Here is a 21,186-nt window from a genome sequence, read left to right as displayed (position 1 = left end):
CATGTGTGCATCAGTGCAGCACCTGCATGCAGTTAAGCAATGCCCCAAAGGAAGCTCCGCTCAGTCTATGGTCATGGCCATCCAAACCGTGGTCTAGAATCCACATCGACTTTGCAGGCCCCTTCCTCGGTAAAAGGTTTTTTGTGGTGGTGGATGCATACTCCAAATGGATAGAATGTGTTATCATGTCATCCAGCACTTCTACTGCCACCATTGAAAACCTGAGAGCCATGTTTGCCACACATGGTCTGCCAGACATTGTTGTCAGTGACAACGGACCGGGTTTCACGAGCCTGGAGTTTCAAGAGTTCATGAAACGCAACGACATAAAACACGTGAGGTCAGCCCCGTTCAAACCCGCGTCCAATGGTCAAGCGGAGCAGGCAGTTCAAACCATCAAGCAGAGCCTGAAACGCGTAACTCACGGTTCCTTGCAAACACACCTGTCACGCATACTGCTCAGTTACAGGACAAGGCCACACACGCTCACCGGGGTCCCGTCTGTGGAACTATTGATGAAGAGGTTCTCTCTAGTCCATCCTGACCTTAATGATCATGTCGAAACCCGACATCAATGCTAGCAGTGATATCACGACCATGCCGCAGTGTCACGCAACATAACTGTAAATGACCCAGTGTATGTACTTAACCATGGTCAAGGGCCCAAGTGGTTCCTGGGCAATGTTACGGATAAGGAGGGTAACTGGGTGTGTATGGTTAAGCTCAAGAATGGGCAGAAGTGCAGGAAACACATTGATCAAATCAAGCTAAGACACACTGACGAACTGAAACAGTTGGAAGAAGACACCATGAGCTTGGACGACCTACCAACTCACGTCCAGCCATCAGAAGAACCCAATGTGGTCAACGCCCAGTCCCAAGTCATGAGAGACTCGGAAAGCACTGGGATTGTACTGAGACGGTCAAACAGGGAGCGAAGTTCTTCGGACCGTCTGAACTTGTAATATGGACTTGTGCCAAGAACTGGCGGGGGAATGATGTAATGTAGTTACATAAGGTTTGCCCATAAGGGGGCATTATGGTCGGAGGTCCTAGGGTTATTGGTACACTCGTGCTGGGTCCAGTATATAACCTGAACTTCACCTTCGTATCTTTACTTCTGGAAGCCATTAAAGACTAACAATGTTACAGCTAGTTGCTGGCTTACAGTACGGAGTTCATTGTATCATTTCATACACCACAAGACCAAAACTGTATGCAGTACTCTAGGTGTCATCTCACCAATTGTACAGTTGTAGCAGGAAATCCCTGCTTTTAAACTCCATCCCCCTTGCAATAAAAGCCAACATTCCATTTACCTTTCTGATTATTGCTGTACCTCCATACTAACTTTTTGTGTTTCATGCACAAGGACGCCCAGGTCTCTCTATACTACATCATTTTGTAGTTTCTTTCCATTGAAATAATAATTTACATTTTTATTTTTCCTGCCAATACACTTTTCCACATTATACTCCAACTGCCAAATGTTTGCCCAATCACTTAACCTGTCTGTATCTCTTTGCAGATTTTTTGTGTCCTCGTCACAACTTGCTTTCCCACTCATCTTTTATCATCCGTAATCTTGGCTACATTATACTTTGTCCCTTTATCCAAATCATTAATATAGATTGTAAGTAGTTGAGACCCCAGCACCGATCTCTGTGGCATCCCATTAGTTACCGTTTGCCAACCAGAAAATGACCCATTTATCCCTACTCTCTGTTTTCTGTTAGTTAGCCAATCCGCTATTTATGCTAATATATTATCCCCAACCCCATGAGCTCTTATCTTGTGCAGTAACCTTTTATGTGGCACCTTATCGAATGCTTTCTAGAAATCCAAATACACCACATGCACTGGTTCCCTCTTATCCACCCTGCTCGTTACATCCTCAAAGAACTCCAGCAAATTTGTCAAACATGATTTTCCTCTTGTAAAACCATGCTGACCCTGCTTGACTGTATTATGCTTTTCTAAATGTCCCGCTACTGCTTCCTTAATAATAGATTCCAGCATATGACCAATGACAGATGTTAGGCTAACTGATCTAAAGTTTCCTGCTTTCTGTCTGCTTCCTTCTTTAAATAGGGGCATTACATTTGCGGTTTTCCAATGCACTGGGATCTCTCCAGAATCCAGGGAACTTTATTGGATTACAACCAATGCATCCACTATCTCTGCAACCATTTCTTTTAAGACGCTACTCAACCTTTCCTCATAAGTCAAACCCCTCATTTCCGGAATCAACCGAGTGAACCTTCTCTGAACTGCCTCCATAGCAAGTATATCCTTTCGAAAATATGGAAACCAAAACTGCATGCAGTATTCCAGGTGTGGTCTCACTAATACCCTGTATACCTGAAGCAAGACTTCCCTGCTTTTATACTCCATCCCCTTTGCAATAAAGACCAAGATTCCATTGGCCTTCCTGATCACTTGCTGTACCTGCATACTATCCTTTTGTGTTTCATGCACAAGTACCCACAGGTCCCGCTGTACTGCAGCACTTTGCAATCTTTCTCCGTTTAAATAATAACTTGTTCTTTGATTTTTTCTGCCCAAGTGCATGACCTCACACTTTCCAACATTATACTCCATCTGCCAAATTTTTGCCCACTCACTTAGCCTGCCTATGGCCTTTTGCAGATTTTTTGTGTCCTTCTCACACATTGCTTTTCCTCCCATCTTTGTATCATCAACAAACTTGGCTACGTTACATTCAGTCCCTTCTTCCAAGTCGTTAATATAGATTATAAATAGTTGGGGTCCCAGCACTGATCCCTGTGGCACCCCACTAGTTACTGGTTGCTAACCAGAGAATGAACCATTTATCCCAACTCTCAGTTTTCCGTTAGTTAGCCAATCCTCTATCCATGCTAATATATTACCCCCAACCCCGTGAACTTTTATCTTGTGCAGTAACCTTTTATGTGGCACTTTGTTAAATGCCTCTGGAAGTCCAAATATATCACATCCATTGATTCCCCTTTATTCACCCTGTTTGTTACATCCTCAAAGAATTCCAGCTAATTTGTCAAACATGACTTCCCCTTCATAAGTCCATGCTGACTCTGCCTGACCGAATTTTGCTTTTCCAAATGTCCTGCTACTGCTTCTTTAATAATGGACTCCAACATTTTCCCAACCACAGATGTTAGGCTAACTGGTCTAAAGTTTCCTGCTTTTTGTCTGCCTCCTTTTTTAAATAGGCGCGTTACATTTGCAGTTTTCCAATCTGCTGGGACCTCCCCAGAATCCAGGGAATTTTGGTATATTATAACCAATGCATCCACAATCCCTGCTGTTACTTCTCTTAAGACCCTAGGATGCAAGCCATCAGGTCCAAGGGATTCATCAGCCTTTAGTCCCATTACCTTACTGAGTATCACCTCCTTAGTGATTGTGATTGTGTTAAGTTCCTCCCCACCTGTGACCCCTTAACTATCCACTGTTGGAATATTGTTGTGTCCTCTACCGTAAAGAGTGATACAAAATATTTGTTGTCATCTCCATGTTCCCCATTAATAATTCCCCAGTCGCGTCTTCTAGGGGACCAACATTTACTTTAGCCATTCTTTTCCTTTTTATATACCTAGAGAATCTCTTGCTATCTGTTTTTATATATTGCGCTAGTTTACTTTCATAGTCTATCCTCCCTTTCTAAATCATTTTTTTTAGTCATTCTTTGCTGGCTTTTAAAAGCTTCCCAATCTTCTATCCTCCCACTAGTTTTGGCCACTTTGTATGCCCTTGTTGTTAATTGGATACCGTCCTTGATCTCTTTAGTTAGCCACGATGGCTATCTTTTCTCTTACACCCTTTCCTCCTCATTGTAATATATTTTTCTTGAGAGTTGTGAAATATCTCCTTAAATGTACACCACTGTTCTTCAACCGTCCTACACTTTAATCTATTTTCCCTGTCCTCATACCTTCATAGTCTCCTTTATTTAAGCTTAGTACGCTGGTTAGAGATCCAACTTTCTCACCCTCCATCTGAATTTGAAATTCGGAATCACTCATTCCAATAGGATCCTTTACTAGGAGATTGTTTATTAATCCTGTCTCATTACACAGGACCAGATCTAATATAGACTGCCCCCTGGTTGGTTCCGTTACTGTTGTGTATGCAATAACTGTTAGACTGAGTACTGTTAACTCCAATAGGTATGACCTTGGCTCTGCTTTATTAAGGCCCAAAGTGACTAATATACAAAATGGCTGGCCTTTTATACTTGGGCTGCACACACGTACGTGCAGCCCAATGGCCTCCAACAGTGATGCCATCTAGTGGCTAGTGATCCCAAAAGCACATACATGACAGTTACATACTGCTCAAGGAATCCGTCTCTTATGCATTCTATGACTCCTCCTCAAGGCTAACGTGACCAAATTGATTTGTCAAATCAATGTGGAGGTTAAAATCACCCATGATTATTGCTGTTCCCCTTTTACAAGCCCCCACTATTTCCTGGTCCGACCAACAGAGTTGCTACTATTAGGAGGCCTATAGACTACGCCCACCAGTGACTTTTTCCCCTTATTGTCCCTTATCTCCACCCAAACTGTTTCAACATCCTTATAATTTGAGTCAATATCATTTCTACCCCACCTCCTTTTCCTTTCTGTCTGTCCTTCTGGATTGTCAAGTACCCCTGAATATTTCATTCCCAAACCTGGTCACCTTGCAACCATGTCTCTGTAATGATGATCAGATCATACCCATTTGTCTCAATTTGTGCCAATTTATCAAATTTGTTACAAATGCTACGTGCATTTAGACAAAGTGCTTTTAAGTTTGTTTTTTTACACTTTTTTCCTGCTTGTTTCCTCTCTCCTACAAACTCACTTTCTTTATTTTTGCTTTCTAATTCCAGCTCGACTCCCCTCCCTACTGAATCTATTTTCAGCTTTCCATCCCCCTGCCAAGCTAGTTTAAACCCTTCCCAACAGCACTAGCAACTCCCCCCGTGAGGATATTGGTCCCAGCTCTGTTGAGGTGCAACCCATCCGGTTTGTACAGGTCCCACCTCCCCCAATGCCTCAAGAAACGAAAGCCCTCCAGCCTGCACCATCTCTCCAGCCACGTATTCATCTGCTCTATCCTCCTATTTCTGTACTCATTGCTTGTGGCACTGGGAGTAATCCGGAGATTACTACCTTTTTAATCTTTACTGCTTTTTAATCTCTCTCCGAGCTCCCAAAACTCTGCCTGCAGGACCTCATCCCTCTTCCTACCGATGTCATTGGTACCGATGTGGACCATGACCTCTGGCTGTTCACGCTCTTCCCCCAGAATGCCCTGCAGCCACTCAATGAAATCCTTGACCCTGGCACCAGGGAGACAACATACTATCCTGGAGTCACGTCTGCGGCTGAAGAAACGCCTGTCTGCTCCCCTGACTAGCGAATTCCCTACCACTATAGCTCTTCCATTCTTTTTCCTCCCCCCCTGTTCAGCTGAGCCACACGTGGTGCCATGGACTTGGCTTTGGCTGCACTCTCCAGAGCCACCATCGCCCCCGCTGGTACTTAGAACACAGTACCGGCTGGAGAGCGAGATGGAGTCAGGGGACTGCTGCATTACCTGCCTAGTCCTCCTCTTCTGCCCAGGGGTCAGCCAAACCCTATCTGCCTGCACACTCTTAAGCTGCGGGGTGACCGCCTCTAGAAACGTGCTATCCACGTAGCTCTCAGTCTCGTGGATGCACCGCAATGACCCCAGCTGCCGCTCAAACTCCAAAACAAGGAGCTCAAGTTGGTGCAGCTGGAAACACCTTCTGCACACATTGTCATCCCGGCTGTGTGAAGCATCCAGGACTTCCCACACACCACAGGATGTGCAATCCACAGGACTGAGCTGCCCTGCCATCTCTCTAGTTACACTCGCAATTATAAAGTAGAACTAATGTTATATATGTAAACTTGTATATACCTTGGACAGCCACCAGAGGGCTCATCCCCTGGAGTCCCAAGAGATCCCACAATGCCTTGGGAGCACAGGTACTTAAGGAGGCCTCACAGGCTGGAGAGGCACTCTGGAGACCTGCAATAAAAGACTAAGGTCACACTTTTCTTTGAGATCACAGTATCCAGTCAGACTCTTTATTCATACATAACAACTGGCGACGAGTTACAGATGACGAACCCAACAATGCAGAGAACAGTGGGCATCCTGGAGAAATTCTTGGAGGGAGATGATTGGGAAACCTTTGTGGAGCCACTCGACCAATACTTCGTAGCCAATGAGCTGGAAGGAGAAGCTAATGCTGCCAAATGAAGGCCGATTCTCCTCACCGTCTGCGGGGCACCAACGTCTGGCCTCATGAAAAATCTGCTTCCTCCAGCGAAACCCACAGAAATTGTATGATGATTTGTGCACACTGGTCCGGGAGCATCTGAACCCGAAAGAAAGCGTTCTGATGGCGATGTACCGCTTCTACACTTACAAAAGGTCTGAAGGCCAGGAAGTGGCGAGTTATGTCGTCGAGCTAAGACGCCTTTCAGGACATTGTGAATTTGAAGGACATTTGGAGCACATACTCAGAGACTTTTCCATACTTGGCATTGGCCATGAAGTGATACTTCGCAAACTTTTGACTGTGGAGACCCCAACCTTGAGTAAGGCCATAGCGAAAACCCAGGCATTCATTGCCACCAGTGACAATACTAAGCAAATCTCTCAGCACACGAGTGCTGCTACAAATACTATGAACAAAGTGATGTTGGTTTCAAAAAGCAACATACAGGGCAGGCGCCACATGCCTGCAGCTGCACATCCACAGATGTCTCAGAGTCCTCTATCAAGGGTAATGAATGCAAGGCCATTAACACCTTGTTGGCGGTGCGGGGGTGATCATCGTTTCCATTCATGCCACTTCAAAGGGTACGTTTATAAGGGCTGTGGAACAATGGGACACCTCTAACACATGTGCAGGCGAGCTGAAAACCCTGTTAATCCTGCAAACCACCATGTTGCAGAGGAGGACAGATCCACAGTGGATCACGACAAACCAAAGCCTCAGACCGAGGAGGCAGAGGTATATGGGGTGCAGACATTTACGACAAACTCTCCCCTGATAAAGCTGAAGGTTGAATTAAATGGACTCCCGGTGTCAATGGAGCTGGACATGGGCGCAAGCCAATCCATTATGAGCAAAAAGGCTTTCGAAAAATTGTGGTGCAACAAGGCCTCAAGGCCAGTCTTGACTCCCATTCGCTCAAAACTGAGAACTCACACAAAGAAACTGATTCCCGTAATCAGCAGTGCTACTACAAAGGTCTCCTACGATGGAGCGGTGCACAAGCTTCCACTCTGGCTGATATCAAGCGATGGTCCCACACAGCTTGGGAGGATCGGGCTGGGACAGATAAGCTGGAACTGGGATGACATCCGAGCGCTCTCGTCGTCTGACGACACTTCGTGTGCCCAGGTCTTAAAAAAGTTCCCTTCGCTGTTCGAACCAGACATCGGGAAGTTTCAAGGAGCGTCGAGGAGGTGTGTGGAGAGGCAGTCGGGAATTTGCCGAGAGGCCTATGAAAGGCACAGCAGGGAGTCCGGAGAGCAGCGTCGAGGAGATGCGTGGAGAGGCAGTCAGGACTTCGACGAGAGGCCTATAAAAGGCACAGCAGGGAGTTCGGGGAGCAGCGTGAGGAGGTGCGTGGCGAGGCGTGGCTTGTGCAGCTCCAGGAAGAAGGCAAAAAATAAATAGAAAGAAATATAAAGGTGATGTCACAGACAAGGGGGTAAGTGATTGGTGAGTAGCTTTTCTTTTTCTTTTTTATATCAGTAAGTAACCTGTTAACATTGTTGTTGCCAATTTAAGTGTATCTAAGGGTTAAGTCATGGCAGGAGAGCTCGGTCACGTGATATGCTCCTCCTGTACCATGTGGGAACTCAGGGACACTTCCGGTGTCCCTGACGACTACATGTGCGGGAAGTGTATCTGCCTCCAGCTCCTGACGGTCCGCGTTGCGGAATTGGAGCTGAGGGTGGATTCACTCTGGAGCATCCACGAGGCTGAGAATGACATGAGTAGCACGTGTAGCGAGTTTGTCTTACCGCAGGTGAAGGGTCCACCACAGCCAGATAGGGAATGGAAGGCCAGCAGGAAGAGCAGTGCAAGGAAGGTAGTGCAGGGGTCCCCTGCGGTCATCCCCTGCAAAACAGATACACCGCTTTGAGTACTGTTGAGGGGGATGACTCATCAGGGAAGGGCAGCAGCAGCCAAGTTCATGGCACCGTGGCTGGCTCTGCAGCAGAGGAGGGCAGGAAAAAGAGTGAGAGAGCAATAGTGATAGGGGATTCAATTGTAACGGGAAGAGATAGGCGTTTCTGCGGGTCGCAACCGAGACTCCAGGATGGTATGTTGCCTCCCTGGTGCAAGGGTCAAAGATGTCTCGGAGCGGGTGCAGGACATTCTGAAAAGGGAGGGTGAACAGCCAGTTGTCGTGATGCACATTGGTACCAACGATAGGTAAAAAAAGGGATGAGGTCCTACGAGATGAATTTAAGGAGCTCGGAGCTAAATTAAAAAGTAGGACCTCAAAAGTAGTAATCTCGGGATTGCTGCCAGTGCCACATGCTAGTCAGAGTAGAAATCGCAGGATAGCTTAGATGAATACGTGGCTTGAGCAATGGTGTAGCAGGGAGGGATTCAAATTCCTGGGGCATTGGAACTGGTTCTGGGGGAGGTGGGACCAGTACAAACCGGACGGTCTGCACCTGGGCAGGACCGGAACCAATGCCTTAGGGGGAGTGTTTGCTAGTGCTGTTGGGGAGGAGTTAAACTAATATGGCAGGGGAATGGGAACCAATGCAGGGAGACAGAGGGAAACAAAATGGAGACAAATGCAAAAGTGGAGGGCAGAGAAACCCAAGGCAAAAAACAAAAAGGGTCGCTGTACAGCAAAATTCTAAAGGGTCAAAATGTAATAAAAAGGCAAGCATGAAAGCTTGGTACCTCAATGCGAGGAGTATTCGGAACCCAGGACAGGGGTCTGAGCAAGTTAGAGTGGGTGAGAGCTCAGATGAACAGGACCCCAAGAAAGAATGCAAAAGGCAGGAGGCAACAGAGCAGAGTAGCACTGGGGTAAGTGGAAACCACAAGGTGATAGGAAGGGACAATATGTACGAATATAAAGGGCTGCAGGAGGGGTCAAAACTAAAAATCATGGTTTAAAAACTAGTATTAAAACACTCTACCTAAACGCACGCAGCATTCGAAATAAAGTAAATGAGTTGACGGCACAAATGGGTATGATTTGGTGGCCATTACACAAACATGGTTGCAGGGTGGCCAAGATTGAGAATTAAACATACAGGGGTATCTGACAATTCGGGAAGATAGACAAGAAGGGAAAGGAAGTGGGGTAGCTCTGTTAATAAAGGATGATATCAAGGATGATACTGGCTCTAATGAACAAAATGTTGAATCATTGTGGGTGGAGATTAGAGATAGTAAGGGGAAAAAGTCACTGGTAGGCGTAGTTTATAGGCTCCCAAATAATAACTTCACGGTGGGGCGGACAATAATCAAGGGAATAATGGAGGCATGTGAAAAAGGAATGGCAGTAATCATGGGGGATTTTAACCTACATATCGATTGGTCAAATCAAATCGCACGGGGTAGCCTTGAGGAGGAATTCATAGAATGCATACGGGATTGTTTCTTAGAACAGTATGTTACAGAACCTACAAGGGAGCAAGTTATCTTAGATCTGGTCCTGTTTAATGAGACAGGAATAATAACCGATCTCCAAGTAAAAGATCCTCTCGGAATGAGTGATCACAGTATGGTTGAACTTGTAATACAGATTGAGGGTGAGGAAGTAGTGTCTCAAACGAGCGTACTATGCTTAAACAAAGGGGACTACAGTGGGATAAGGGCAGAGTTAACTAAAGTAGACTGGAACACAGACTAAATGGTGGCACAATTGAGGAACAGTGGAGGACTTTTAAGGAGCTCTTTCATAGTGCTCAACAAAAATATATTCCAGTGAAAAAGAAGGGCTGTAAGAGAAGGGATAACCAGCCATAGATAACCAAGAAAATAAAGGAGAGTATAAAATTAAAATCCAATGCATATAAGGTGGCCAAAGTTAGTGTGAAACTAGAAGATTGGGAAAATTTTAAACGACAGCAAAGAAAGACTAAGAAAGCAATAAAGAAAGGAAAGATAGATTACGAAAGTAAACTTGCGCAAAAAATAAAAACGGATAGTAAAAGCTTTTACCGATGTATAAAACGGAAAAGAGTGACTAAAGTAAATGTTGGTCCCTTAGAAGATGAGTAGGGATATTTAATAATGGGAAATGTGGAAATGGCTGAGACCTTAAACAATTATTTTGCTTCGGTCTTCACAGTGGAAGACACAAAAACCATGCCAAAAATTGGAATGTGGGAAGGGAGGACCTTGAGATAATCACTATCACGAGGGGGGTAGTGCTCGACAGGCTAATGGGACTCAAGGTAGACAAGTCCCCTGGTCCTGATGAAATGCCTCCCAGGGTATTAAAAGAGATGGCGGAAGTTATAGCAGATGCATTCGTTATCATCTACCAAAATTCTCTGGACTCTGGGGAAGTACCAGCGGATTGGAAAGCAGCTAATATAACGCCTCTGTTTAAAAAAGGGGGCAGACAAAGGCAGGTAACTATAGGCCGGTTAGTTTAACATCTGCAGTGGGGAAAATGCTTGAAGCTATCATTAAGGAAGAAATAGCGGGACATCTAGATAGGAATAGTGCAATCAAGCAGACGCAACATGGATTCATGAAGGGGAAATCATGTTCAACTAATTTACTGGAATTCTTTGAGGATATAACGAGCATGGTGGATAGAGGTGTACCGATGGATGTGGTGTATTTAGATTTCCAAAAGGCATTCGATAACGTGCTAAACAAAAGGTTACTGCAGAAGTTAAAGGTACGCGGAATCAGAGGAAATGTATTAGCATGGATCGAGAATTGGCTGGCTAACAGAAAGCAGAGAGTCGGGATAAATGGGTCCTTTTCGGGTTGGAAATCGGTGGTAAGTGGTGTGCCACAGGGATCGGTGCTGGAACCACAACTGTTTACAATATACATAGATGACCTGGAAGAGGGGACAGAGTGTAGTGTAACAAAATTTGCAGATGACACAAAGATTAGTGGGAAAGCAGGTTGTGTAGAGGACACAGAGAGGCTGCAAAGAGATTTAGATAGGTTAAGCGAATGGGCTAAGATTTGGCAGATGGAATACAATATCGGAAAATGTGAGGTCATCCACCTTTGAAAAAAACACAGTAAAAGGGAATATTATTTGAATGGGGAGAAATTACAACATGCTGCAGTGCAGAGGGACCTGGGGGTCCTTGTGCATGAATCCCAAAAAGTTAGTTTGCAGGTGCAGCAGGTAATCAGGAAGGCGAATGGAATGTCGGCCTTCATTGCGAGAGGGATGGAGTACAAAAGCAGGGAGGTCCTGCTGCAACTGTACAGAGTATTGGTGAGGCCGCACCTTGAGTACTGCATGTAGTTTTGGTCACCTTACTTAAGGAAGGATATACTAGCTTTGAAGGGGGTACAGAGACGATTCACTAGGATGATTCCGGAGATGAGGGAGTTACCTTTTGATGATAGATTGAGTAGACTGGGTCTTTACTCGTTGGGAGTTCAGAAGGATGAGGGGTGATCTTATAGAAACATTTAAAATAATGAAAGGGATAGACAACATAGAGGCAGAGAGGATGTTTCCACTGGTCGGGAGACTAGAACTAGGGGGCACAGCCTCAAAATAAGGGGGAGCCAATTTAAAACCGAGTTGAGAAGGAATTTCTTCTCCCAGAGGGTGTGAATCTGTGGAATTCTCTGCCCAAGGAAGCAGTTGAGGCTAGCTCATTGAGTGTATTCAAATCACAGATAGATAGATTTTTAACCAATAAGGGAATAAAGGGTTATGGGGAGCGGGCGGGTAAGTGGAGCTGAGTCCATGGCCAGATCAGCCATGATCTTGTTGAATGGCGGAGCAGGCCCGAGGGGCAAGATGGCCTACTCCTGTTCCGAATTCTTATGTTCTTATGTTCTTATGTTAAAAGTGCAGATCCACCTAGTTCCGGGGGCACGACCTATCCATCACAAGGCGAAAGCAATACCGTACATGATGAGAGAAAGGGTAGATATTGAGCTCGACCAGCTGCAAAGAGGGCATCATTTCGCCGATCGAATTCAATGAGTGGGCCAGTCCGATTGTTCCAGTCCTCAAGGGAGACGGCACCTTCAGAATCTGTGATGATTACAAAGTAACTATCAATCGTTTCTCCCTGCAGGATCAATACCCACTACCAAAGGCTGACAACCTTTTTGCTACGCTGGCGGGAGGAAAGAAGTTCATGAGGCTGGACTTGACCTCGGCCTACATGACGCAGGAGCTGGAGGAATCATCGAAGGACCTCACCTGCATCAATACACACAAAGGTCTATTCATTTATAACAGATGCCCGTTTGGACTTCGATCAGCCGCAGCGATATTCCAGAGAAACATGGAAAGCTTTCTGAAGTCGGTCCAGCGCACGGTGGTCTTCCAGGATGAAATCTTGGTTACAGGTCAGGACACAGTCGAGCATCTGCAGAAGCTGGAAGAGGTTCTTAGTCGACTGAACCGTATGGGGCTCAGGTTAAAATGCTCGAAGTGCGTTTTCCTGGCAACTGAAGTGGAGTTCCTGGGGAGAAGAATCGTGGCGGATGGCATCAGGCCCAGCGATTCGAAGACGGAGGCAATCGGGAACACACGGAGGCCACAAAACGTGACGGAGCTGCGGTCGTTTCTAGGACTCTTAAACTACTTTGGTAACTTCTTACTGGGTCTCAGCAAACTGTTAGAATCACTGCACGCCTTACTGCATAAAGCCAAGAAAATGCCTTCGTAAAAGCGAGAAAACTGTTGTGCTCAAACAAATTGCTTGTGTTGTATGATTCTTGATAGCGTTTGGCACTCGCATGTGATGCATCGTCGTGTGTGTATTGCAACAAGCTAATGATTCTGGGAAATTGCAATTGGTTGCTTATGCATCCAGAAGTCTGTCGAAGGCTGAGAGAGCCGACAGCATGATTGAAAACGGAGCGTTAGCGTGTGTCTATGGGGTAAAGAAAATATCTGTTTGGGCTAAAATTTTAATTCGAAAATGAGCATAAGCCACTAATATCCCTGTTTTCCAAGAGTAAGGGGATAAATACAAATGCATTGGCCCGCATCCAGAGATGGGCACTCACGTTGTCCGCATACAACTACGCCATCCATCACAGGCCAGGCACAGAAAACTGTGCCGATGCTCTCAGTCGGTTGCCATTGCCCACCACAGGGGTGAAAATGGCGCAGTCTGCAGATTTAGTCATGGTTATGGAAGCATTTGAGATTGAGCAATCATCCGCCACAGCCTGACAGATTAGAACCTGGACGAGCCAGGACCCCTTACTGTCCCGAGTAAAAAATTGTGTGCTTCACGGTAGCTGGTCCAGTGTCCCAGTGGAAATGCAGGAAGAGGTAAAGCCATACCAGCGGCGCAAAGATGAAATGTCTATGCAGGCAGACTGCCTTCTGTGGGGCAATCGGGTAGAAGGCAGAGACACTTTCATCAGTGACCTCCGTAGTACCTACCCAGGCATCGTAATGATGAAAGCGATAGCCAGATCCCACTGTGGTGGCCCAGTATCGATGCAGACTTAGAGTCCTGCGTGCACAGATGTAACACATGCTCGCAGTTAAGCAATGCACCCAGGGAGGCGCCCCTAAGTTTATGATCTTGGCCCTCCAAACCGTGATCCAGAGTCCATGTCGACTATGCAGGCCCGTTTTTGGGTAAAATGATCCTTGTGGTTTTAGATGCGTACTCCAAATGGATTGAATGTGAGATAATGTCGGCAAGCACATCTGCTGCCACCACTGAAAACCTGCGCGCCATGTTTACCACACATGGACTACCTGATATCGTTGTGAGCAACAACGGGCCATGTTTTACCAGCGCCGAGTTCAAAGAGTTCATGACCCGCAACGGGATTAAACTTGTTACATCTGCCCCGTTCAAACCAGCATCCAATGGTCAGGCAGAGTGAGCAGTGCAAACCATCAAGCAGAGCTTGAAGAGGGTAACTGAAGGCTCACGGCAGACTCGCTTATCCCGAGTCCTGCTTAGCTACCGCATGAGATCCCACTCGCTCACTGGGATTCCACCTGCTGAATTGCTCATGAAAAGGACACTTAAGACAAGGCTCTCGTTAGTTCACCCTGATCTACATGAACAGGTAGAGAGCAGGCAGCTTCAACAAAGTGCATATCATGATAACGCAAATGTGTCACGCGAAATTGAAATCAATGATCCTGTATTTGTATTGAATTATGGACAAGGTCCCAAGTGGCTTCCCGGCACTGTCGTGGCCAAAGAGGGGAGCAGTGTGTTTCAGGTCAAACTTTCAAATGGGCTCATTCACAGGAAACACTTGGACCAAACCAAACTCAGATTCACGGACTATCCTGAGCAGCCCACTTTGAACCCTACCTTCTTTGACTCCCTAACATACACACCAATAGCAACCAACACCGCGGTTGGCCACGAAGCAGAACCCATCACCCGCAGCAGCCCAGCAGGACTCAACACACCAGGCAGCCCAGCAAGGCCAGCTGCACAGCAGCCCAACGAGGGCCCAACAAACAATTCACCAAAACCAGCATTTGCAGCGAGACAATCAACCAGGGAAAGAAAGGCCCCAGATCGACTCACCTTGTAAATAGTTACACTGCTGACTTTGTGGGGGGAGTGTTGTTATATATGTAAACTTGTATATACCTTATACAGCCACCAGAGGGCTCATCTCCAGAGTACCAAGGGAACACACAATCCCTTGGGAGCACAGGTACTTAAGGAGACCTCATAGGCTGGAGAGGCACTCTGGAGATCTGCAATAAAAGACTAAGGTCACACTTTACTTTGAGCTCACAGTATCTAGTCAGACTCTTTATTCGTACATAACAACTAAACTTTTAACCTTAGCACAATACACCCAACCGCTACTCAGCAAACAGCCGATTTAATTAACTGGCTTTCCTTAGATAATAAAGATCACATATATTTACTTGCAGATCCTACTTACAACAATGCCAAAGGTTTCCTACTGAAAAGAAAAAGAAAAAGAAAAATACTCACCAATCCACCAGCCAATCACTTACCCGCTTGGCTGTAATGTCACACTTCGATTTTGATTTTTTTTTACTTTTTGTCCCTGCAGCAGCTGGCTCCTCCCGACTATTGGGCCTTTTTATCTGGGCCTTGATCTCACGCTCCCGTGGTTCCTCACAACTCTAGGGCCCTTTTATCTGGGCCTCAATCTCCCGCTCCCTCTCCTCTATTCCCTTCTCCCTCAATGCTTGTCTGGCCTCCCCTTAAATGCATCTATACTATTCGTTTCAATCATTCCCTGTAGTAGCGAGTTCCACATTCTCACCACGCTTTGGGTAAAGAAATTTCTTCTGAATTCCCTATTGGATTTCTTGCTATCTTATATTGATGGTCTCTCGTTCTGCTCTTCCCCACAAGTGGAAACATTCTCTGTGTTTTCATTCTATCAAAACCTTTCATAATTTTAAAGACCTCTATTAGGTCAGCCCTCAGCCTCCTTTTTTCAAGAGAAAAGAGACCCAGCCTGTTCATCCTTACCTGATTTGTAAACCTTCATATTTCGCGTATCATCCAAGTAAATCTTCTCTACAACCTCTCCAGTGCCTCTATATCCTTTTCATAATATGGCGACCAGAACTGTACACAGTACTATGTGTTGTCTAACCAAGTTTCGAGACAGGTCTTGAATAACTTCCCTACTTTTCAATTCTATACCTCTCGAAATAAACCCTGGTGCTTGGTTTCCTTTTTTCACGGCCTTGCTAACCTGTGTCGCAACTTTTAGCGATTTGTGTATTTGTACTCCGAGATCCTTTTGTTCGTCTATCCCACCCAGACTCTCACCCTCCAATTAATATGTGACCTCCCTATTCTTCCTTCCAAAATGTAATACAGGTTGAACCTCTCTTATCCGGGACTCCCTTATCCAGCACTACAACCTCGCTCAGCACCATTCCCGGCCACCGGGTGGCACATGCGCAGAACTCCGACATGAACAAATTGAAACCCTTCCTCGCTGCCGATTCCCGCAATCATTAGCCTGACCCCACGATCCACCGGTACCCCCCCACCCCACGATCCCTCTGCCGCACTCCCAGCCCCAATATCCCCTTGCTCAGTATCTGTACCATCCAATTTAACGTGACCACCCCTCGTCCGGCAAAATCCCTTATCTGGCACAGACCAGGTCCCGAGGGTGCCGGATGAGAGGTTCAACTTGTACCTCACAGTTATCTGTGTTGAACTTAATTTGCCAATTATATGGTAATTCTGCAAGTTTATTAATGTCCTCCTGCAATTTGTTGCAGTCCTCCTCAGTATTAACTATTGCCCCCAATTTGGTGTCATCCGTAAGTTTAGAAATTGTGTTTCTGATTCCAAAGTCGAAATTGTAAACATAAATTGTGAACAACAGTGGTCCCAACACTGATCCTGGAGGAACACCACTGCCCACCTTCTGCCACTGTGAATAGCTACTTATTACTCCCACTCTCTGTTTGAAGCCAGCTAGCTATCGATTCTGCTACTTGTCTGCTGACTCCACATTCTGTGACCTTGTTCATCAGTCCATTATGGGGTACCTTATTGAAGGCCTTTTGAAAATCTAGATAAATTACATCTACTGCATTACTCTCTCTGTCACCTCTTCAAAATATTCAATGAGGTTGGTCAAGCAAGACTTTCCCTTTTGAAATCCATGCTGACTATTCGTTTTTATATTTTTGATTATTAGAAATATAGAAACGTAGAAAACAGGTGCAGGAGTAGGCCATTCGGCCCTTCGAGCCTGCACCGCCATTCAATGAGTTCATGGCTGAACATGCAACTTCAGTACCCCATTCCTGCTTTCTCGCCATATCCCTTGATCCCCCTAGTAGTAAGGACTACATCTAACCCCTTTTTGAATATATTTAGTGAATTGGCTTCAACAACTTTCTGTGGTAGAGAATTCCACAGGTTCACCACTCTCTGGGTGAAGAAGTTTCTCCTTATCTCGATCCTAAATGGCTTACCCCTTATCCTTAGACTGTGACCCCTGGTCTGGACTTCCCAACATTGGGAACATTCTTCCTGCATCTAACCTGTCTAAATCCGTCAGAATTTTAAACGTTTCTATGAGATCCCCTCTCATTCTTCTGAACTCCAGTGAATACAAGCCCAGTTGATCCAGTCTTTCTTGATATGTCAGTCCCGCCATCCCGGGAATCAGTCTGGTGAACCTTCGCTGCACTCCCTCAATAGCAAGAATGTCCTTCCTCAAGTTAGGAGACCAAAACTGTACACAATACTCCAGGTGTGGCCTCAGCAAGGTCCTGTACAACTGTAGTAATGCCTCCCTGCCCCTGTACTCAAATCCCCTCGCTATGAAGGCCAAGATGCCATTTGCTTTCTTAACCGCCTGCTGTACCTGCATGCCAACCTTCAATGACTGATGTACCATGACACCCAGATCTCATTGCACCTCCCGTTTTCCTAATCTGTCACCATTCAGATAATAGTCTGTCTCTCTGTTTTTACCACGAAAGTGGATAACCTCACATTTATCCACATTATACTTCATCTGCCATGCATTTGCCCACTCACCTAACCTATCCAAGTCACTCTGCAGCCTCATAGCATCCTCCTCACAGCTCACACTGCCACCCAACTTAGTGTCATCCGCAAATTTGGAGATACTACATTTAATCCCCTCATCTAAATCATCAATGTACAATGTAAACAGCTGGGGCCCCAACACAGAACCTTGCGGTACCCCACTAGTCACTGCCTGCCATTCTGAAAAGTACCCATTTACTCCAACTCTTTGCTTCCTGTCTGACAACCAGTTCTCAATCCACGTCAGCACACTACCCTCAATCCCATGTGCTTTAACTTTGCACATTCATCTCTTGTGTGGGACCTTGTCGAAAGCCTTCTGAAAGTCCAAATATACCACATCAAATGGTTCTCCCTTGTCCACTCTACAGGAAACATCCTCAAAAAATTCCAGAAGATTTGTCAAGCATGATTTCCCTTTCACAAATCCATGCTGACTTGGACCTATCATATCACCTCTTTCCAAATGCACTGCTATGACATCCTTAATAATTGATTCCATCATTTTACCCACTACTGATGTCAGGCTGACCGGTCTATAATTCCCTGTTTTCTCTCTCCCTCCTTTTTTAAAAAGTGGAGTTACATTGGCTACCCTCCACTCCATAGGAAAGGGTTCAAAGTCTATGGAATGTTGGAAAATGACTGTCAATGCATCCACTATTTCCAAGGCCACCTCCTTAAGTACTCTGGTATGCAGACCATCAGGTCCTGGGGATTTATCGGCCTTCAATCCCATCAATTTCCCCAACACAAATTCCCGACTAATAAGGATTTCCCTCAGTTCCTCCTTCTTACTAGACCCTCTGACCACTTTTATATCCGGAAGGTTGTTTGTGTCCTCCTTAGTGAATACCGAACCAAAGTATTCAATTGGTATTCAAATGTTCAATTGGTCTGCCATTTCTTTGTTCCCCGTTATGACTTCCCCTGATTCTGACTGCAGGGGACCTACGTTTGTCTTTACTAACCTTTTTCTCTTTACATATCTATAGAAGCTTTTGCAGTCCGTTTTAATGTTCCCTGCAAGCTTCCTCTCGTACTCCATTTTCCCTGCCCTAATCAAACCCTTTGTCCTCCTCTGCTGAGTTCTAAATTTCTCCCAGTCCCCAGGTTCATTGCTATTTCTGGCCAATTTGTATGCCACTTACTTGGCTTTAATACTATCCCTGATTTCCCTTGATAGCCACGGTTGAGCCACCTTCCCGTTTTTATTTTTACGCCAGACAGGGATGTACAATTGTTGTAGTTCATCCATGCGGTTTCTAAATGTCTGCCATTGTCCATCCACTGTCAACCCCTTAAGTATCATTCGCCAATCTATCCTAGCCAATTCACGTCTCATACCTTCAAAGTTACCCTTCTTTAAATTCTGGACCATGGTCTCTGAATTAACTGTTTCCTTCTCCATCCTAATGTAGAATTCCACCATATTATGGTCACTCTTCCCCAAGGGGCCTCGCACAACGAGATTGCTAATTAATTCTCTCATTACACAACACCCAGTCTAGTTAGTTCCTAGATGTTCTATTTTCTCCTTTATTAGGTATTCCAATATTGTTCCTACCACCGATGTTAAGCTGACTGGTCTATAATTCCCTGGACCTGTTCTATCTTCTTCTTAAATATAGGTATTACGTTAGCTATCCACCAGTCCTCTGCCACTACACCTTTTTCGAATGAATTATTAAATATGTGTCATAAGGCCTCTGCTATCTCTTCTTTAGATTCATTTCCCTAATTTGTCTGCATATTTCTTCCTCCACCTCCCTTCCACTATTAGGTGGTCTGCAAACTACCCCTATTAGTGTGATTGATCCTTTATTATATTTTATCTCTATCCATATGGATTCTATTTTTGTCTTGCTGATAGCTGTGTCCCTTTTTTCTACTGCCATTGTTATCCCTAATAAGTACAGCTATTCCACCTCACCTTTTTACCTCTCTATCTTTTCTAAATATATTATTCCCTGCAATGTTGAATTCACAGTCCGGATTTTTCTTTAGCCATATCTCAGTAATCCCTACTATGTCTGGTTCCTCGCAACGCATGATTGCCTCCAGCTCCCATGTTTTATTATGGATACTGTGTACATTGCTGTACAGAAAGTTTAACTCATTTGTAATTGGATTTTCCTTTATGTTTAACCATCTTTTTAGACTCCTGTTCTATAACTCTATTTATTCTCTTGCCATCAATCTCCTCCCTTACTTTAATGTTTCTTATGCTGTCTTTTCCTGTTTTGTTTATATTTAGACTGGTTATGTTTCTTGTATTTGATTCAGTACTGTATTGCTTTGATTAAATGTAAGTCCTCACTTTTTTAGTTTTTACATGAACAACAGGAAGTGTTCTTTGAAGGACCATTGGTACTAAAACCATTCTGAAGCAAACTGACTGAAATAGTAGAATCTTAAATAAAGCAATACTTAAATGTGTTATTTATAACATGAATATGTGCTGTACTTACAATTTACAGAAAATAAGTCAAGAATGGTAATATAATTCTTCATTCTTATACTCCAAAATCATCACTAAACCAAATGCTCATTCTGTAAAATGTTGATATGTAAAGCCAGTAAAATATTTTAAGACTTACCTTTCTTTTCATCTTTTCCTTTGATTGGCGATTTATCTGAGGAGCAAGGGCACCGTCCTTCACATTTAACTGAGATCTGCTTGCCTGAAACACATGCTTGATATTCCAGTTTGCACTATGAGAAAGGAAAAGAATGAAACTAAACAATCATTTAAACAGAGAGATAAATTGTTCGCTAAAATGTAGTAGATTGCATATTTTATAGTATTTTTGTAAAAGACACTGGGATAAATATGGGAACCAATAAAACAGCCCCACATAGTGTCAGCATTTTGAAGGTGCTGTGGCGGATGCAAATAAGTGAGCTAACCGCGCTGGGAAATACAAGGACAATTCCGTACATCATTTTGTGGCACTCCAAGAACATCACTCAGGGCTCTTGAATGACCCTAGCTGGAAGGCCATTCTATGCACTAGACATGCTTTGGGGTAGATCTGGACTGTGTGCAGTAGTGTAAAATGGGTGATAGTAAATTGGCAGCTCGTTTTACATCTCTCCGGATTTAATAAAAATTGGGAGTGATGTAATATGGGCTGCCGACTCACTAGCACTCGTTGTACATTATTGCACGAAGTCAAGTTTTACCCCTTTATGTGATGAAGTGGTTTCCTGACATCAGTCCTCAAATTACCATTTACACGTTTTATACCTTACGCCCCTTTGTCCTGCAGATAAGGTTATATTAATATATCCTTTTCTATTTTACTTAGTATCTTCTAAAATTCTGTAAGGTCCCATCTTATTTGTCTTTATTAAAGGCCAAAGATTCCAAATTTAGTCTAATCATACAGCACAAAAGGAAGCCATTCGACTCATTGACATGCACCTGTTCTTGAA

The 21,186-nt window shown here is 44.7% G+C and overlaps 1 protein-coding gene across 4 annotated transcripts in view; it reads right to left on the bottom strand.

Moving 5' to 3' along the window:
* Nucleotides 1-21,186, bottom strand: part of spock3 (SPARC (osteonectin), cwcv and kazal like domains proteoglycan 3) — a 1,033,635-nt gene that overhangs the window by 381,481 nt on the left and 630,968 nt on the right. For all 4 annotated transcript variants that reach the window (XM_070871342.1, XM_070871338.1, XM_070871346.1 and 1 more), the window contains one exon: nucleotides 20,349-20,463. In XM_070871342.1, the coding sequence (XP_070727443.1) occupies nucleotides 20,349-20,463 (115 nt within the window). The remainder of the gene's footprint in view (nucleotides 1-20,348; nucleotides 20,464-21,186) is intronic.

The sequence above is a fragment of the Pristiophorus japonicus genome, chromosome 2 (assembly GCF_044704955.1).
Source record: "Pristiophorus japonicus isolate sPriJap1 chromosome 2, sPriJap1.hap1, whole genome shotgun sequence".
Taxonomy (NCBI): domain Eukaryota; kingdom Metazoa; phylum Chordata; class Chondrichthyes; family Pristiophoridae; genus Pristiophorus; species Pristiophorus japonicus.
The sequence above is the reverse complement of the archived record's forward strand: the minus strand, read 5'-3'. Positions and strand labels throughout refer to the sequence as shown.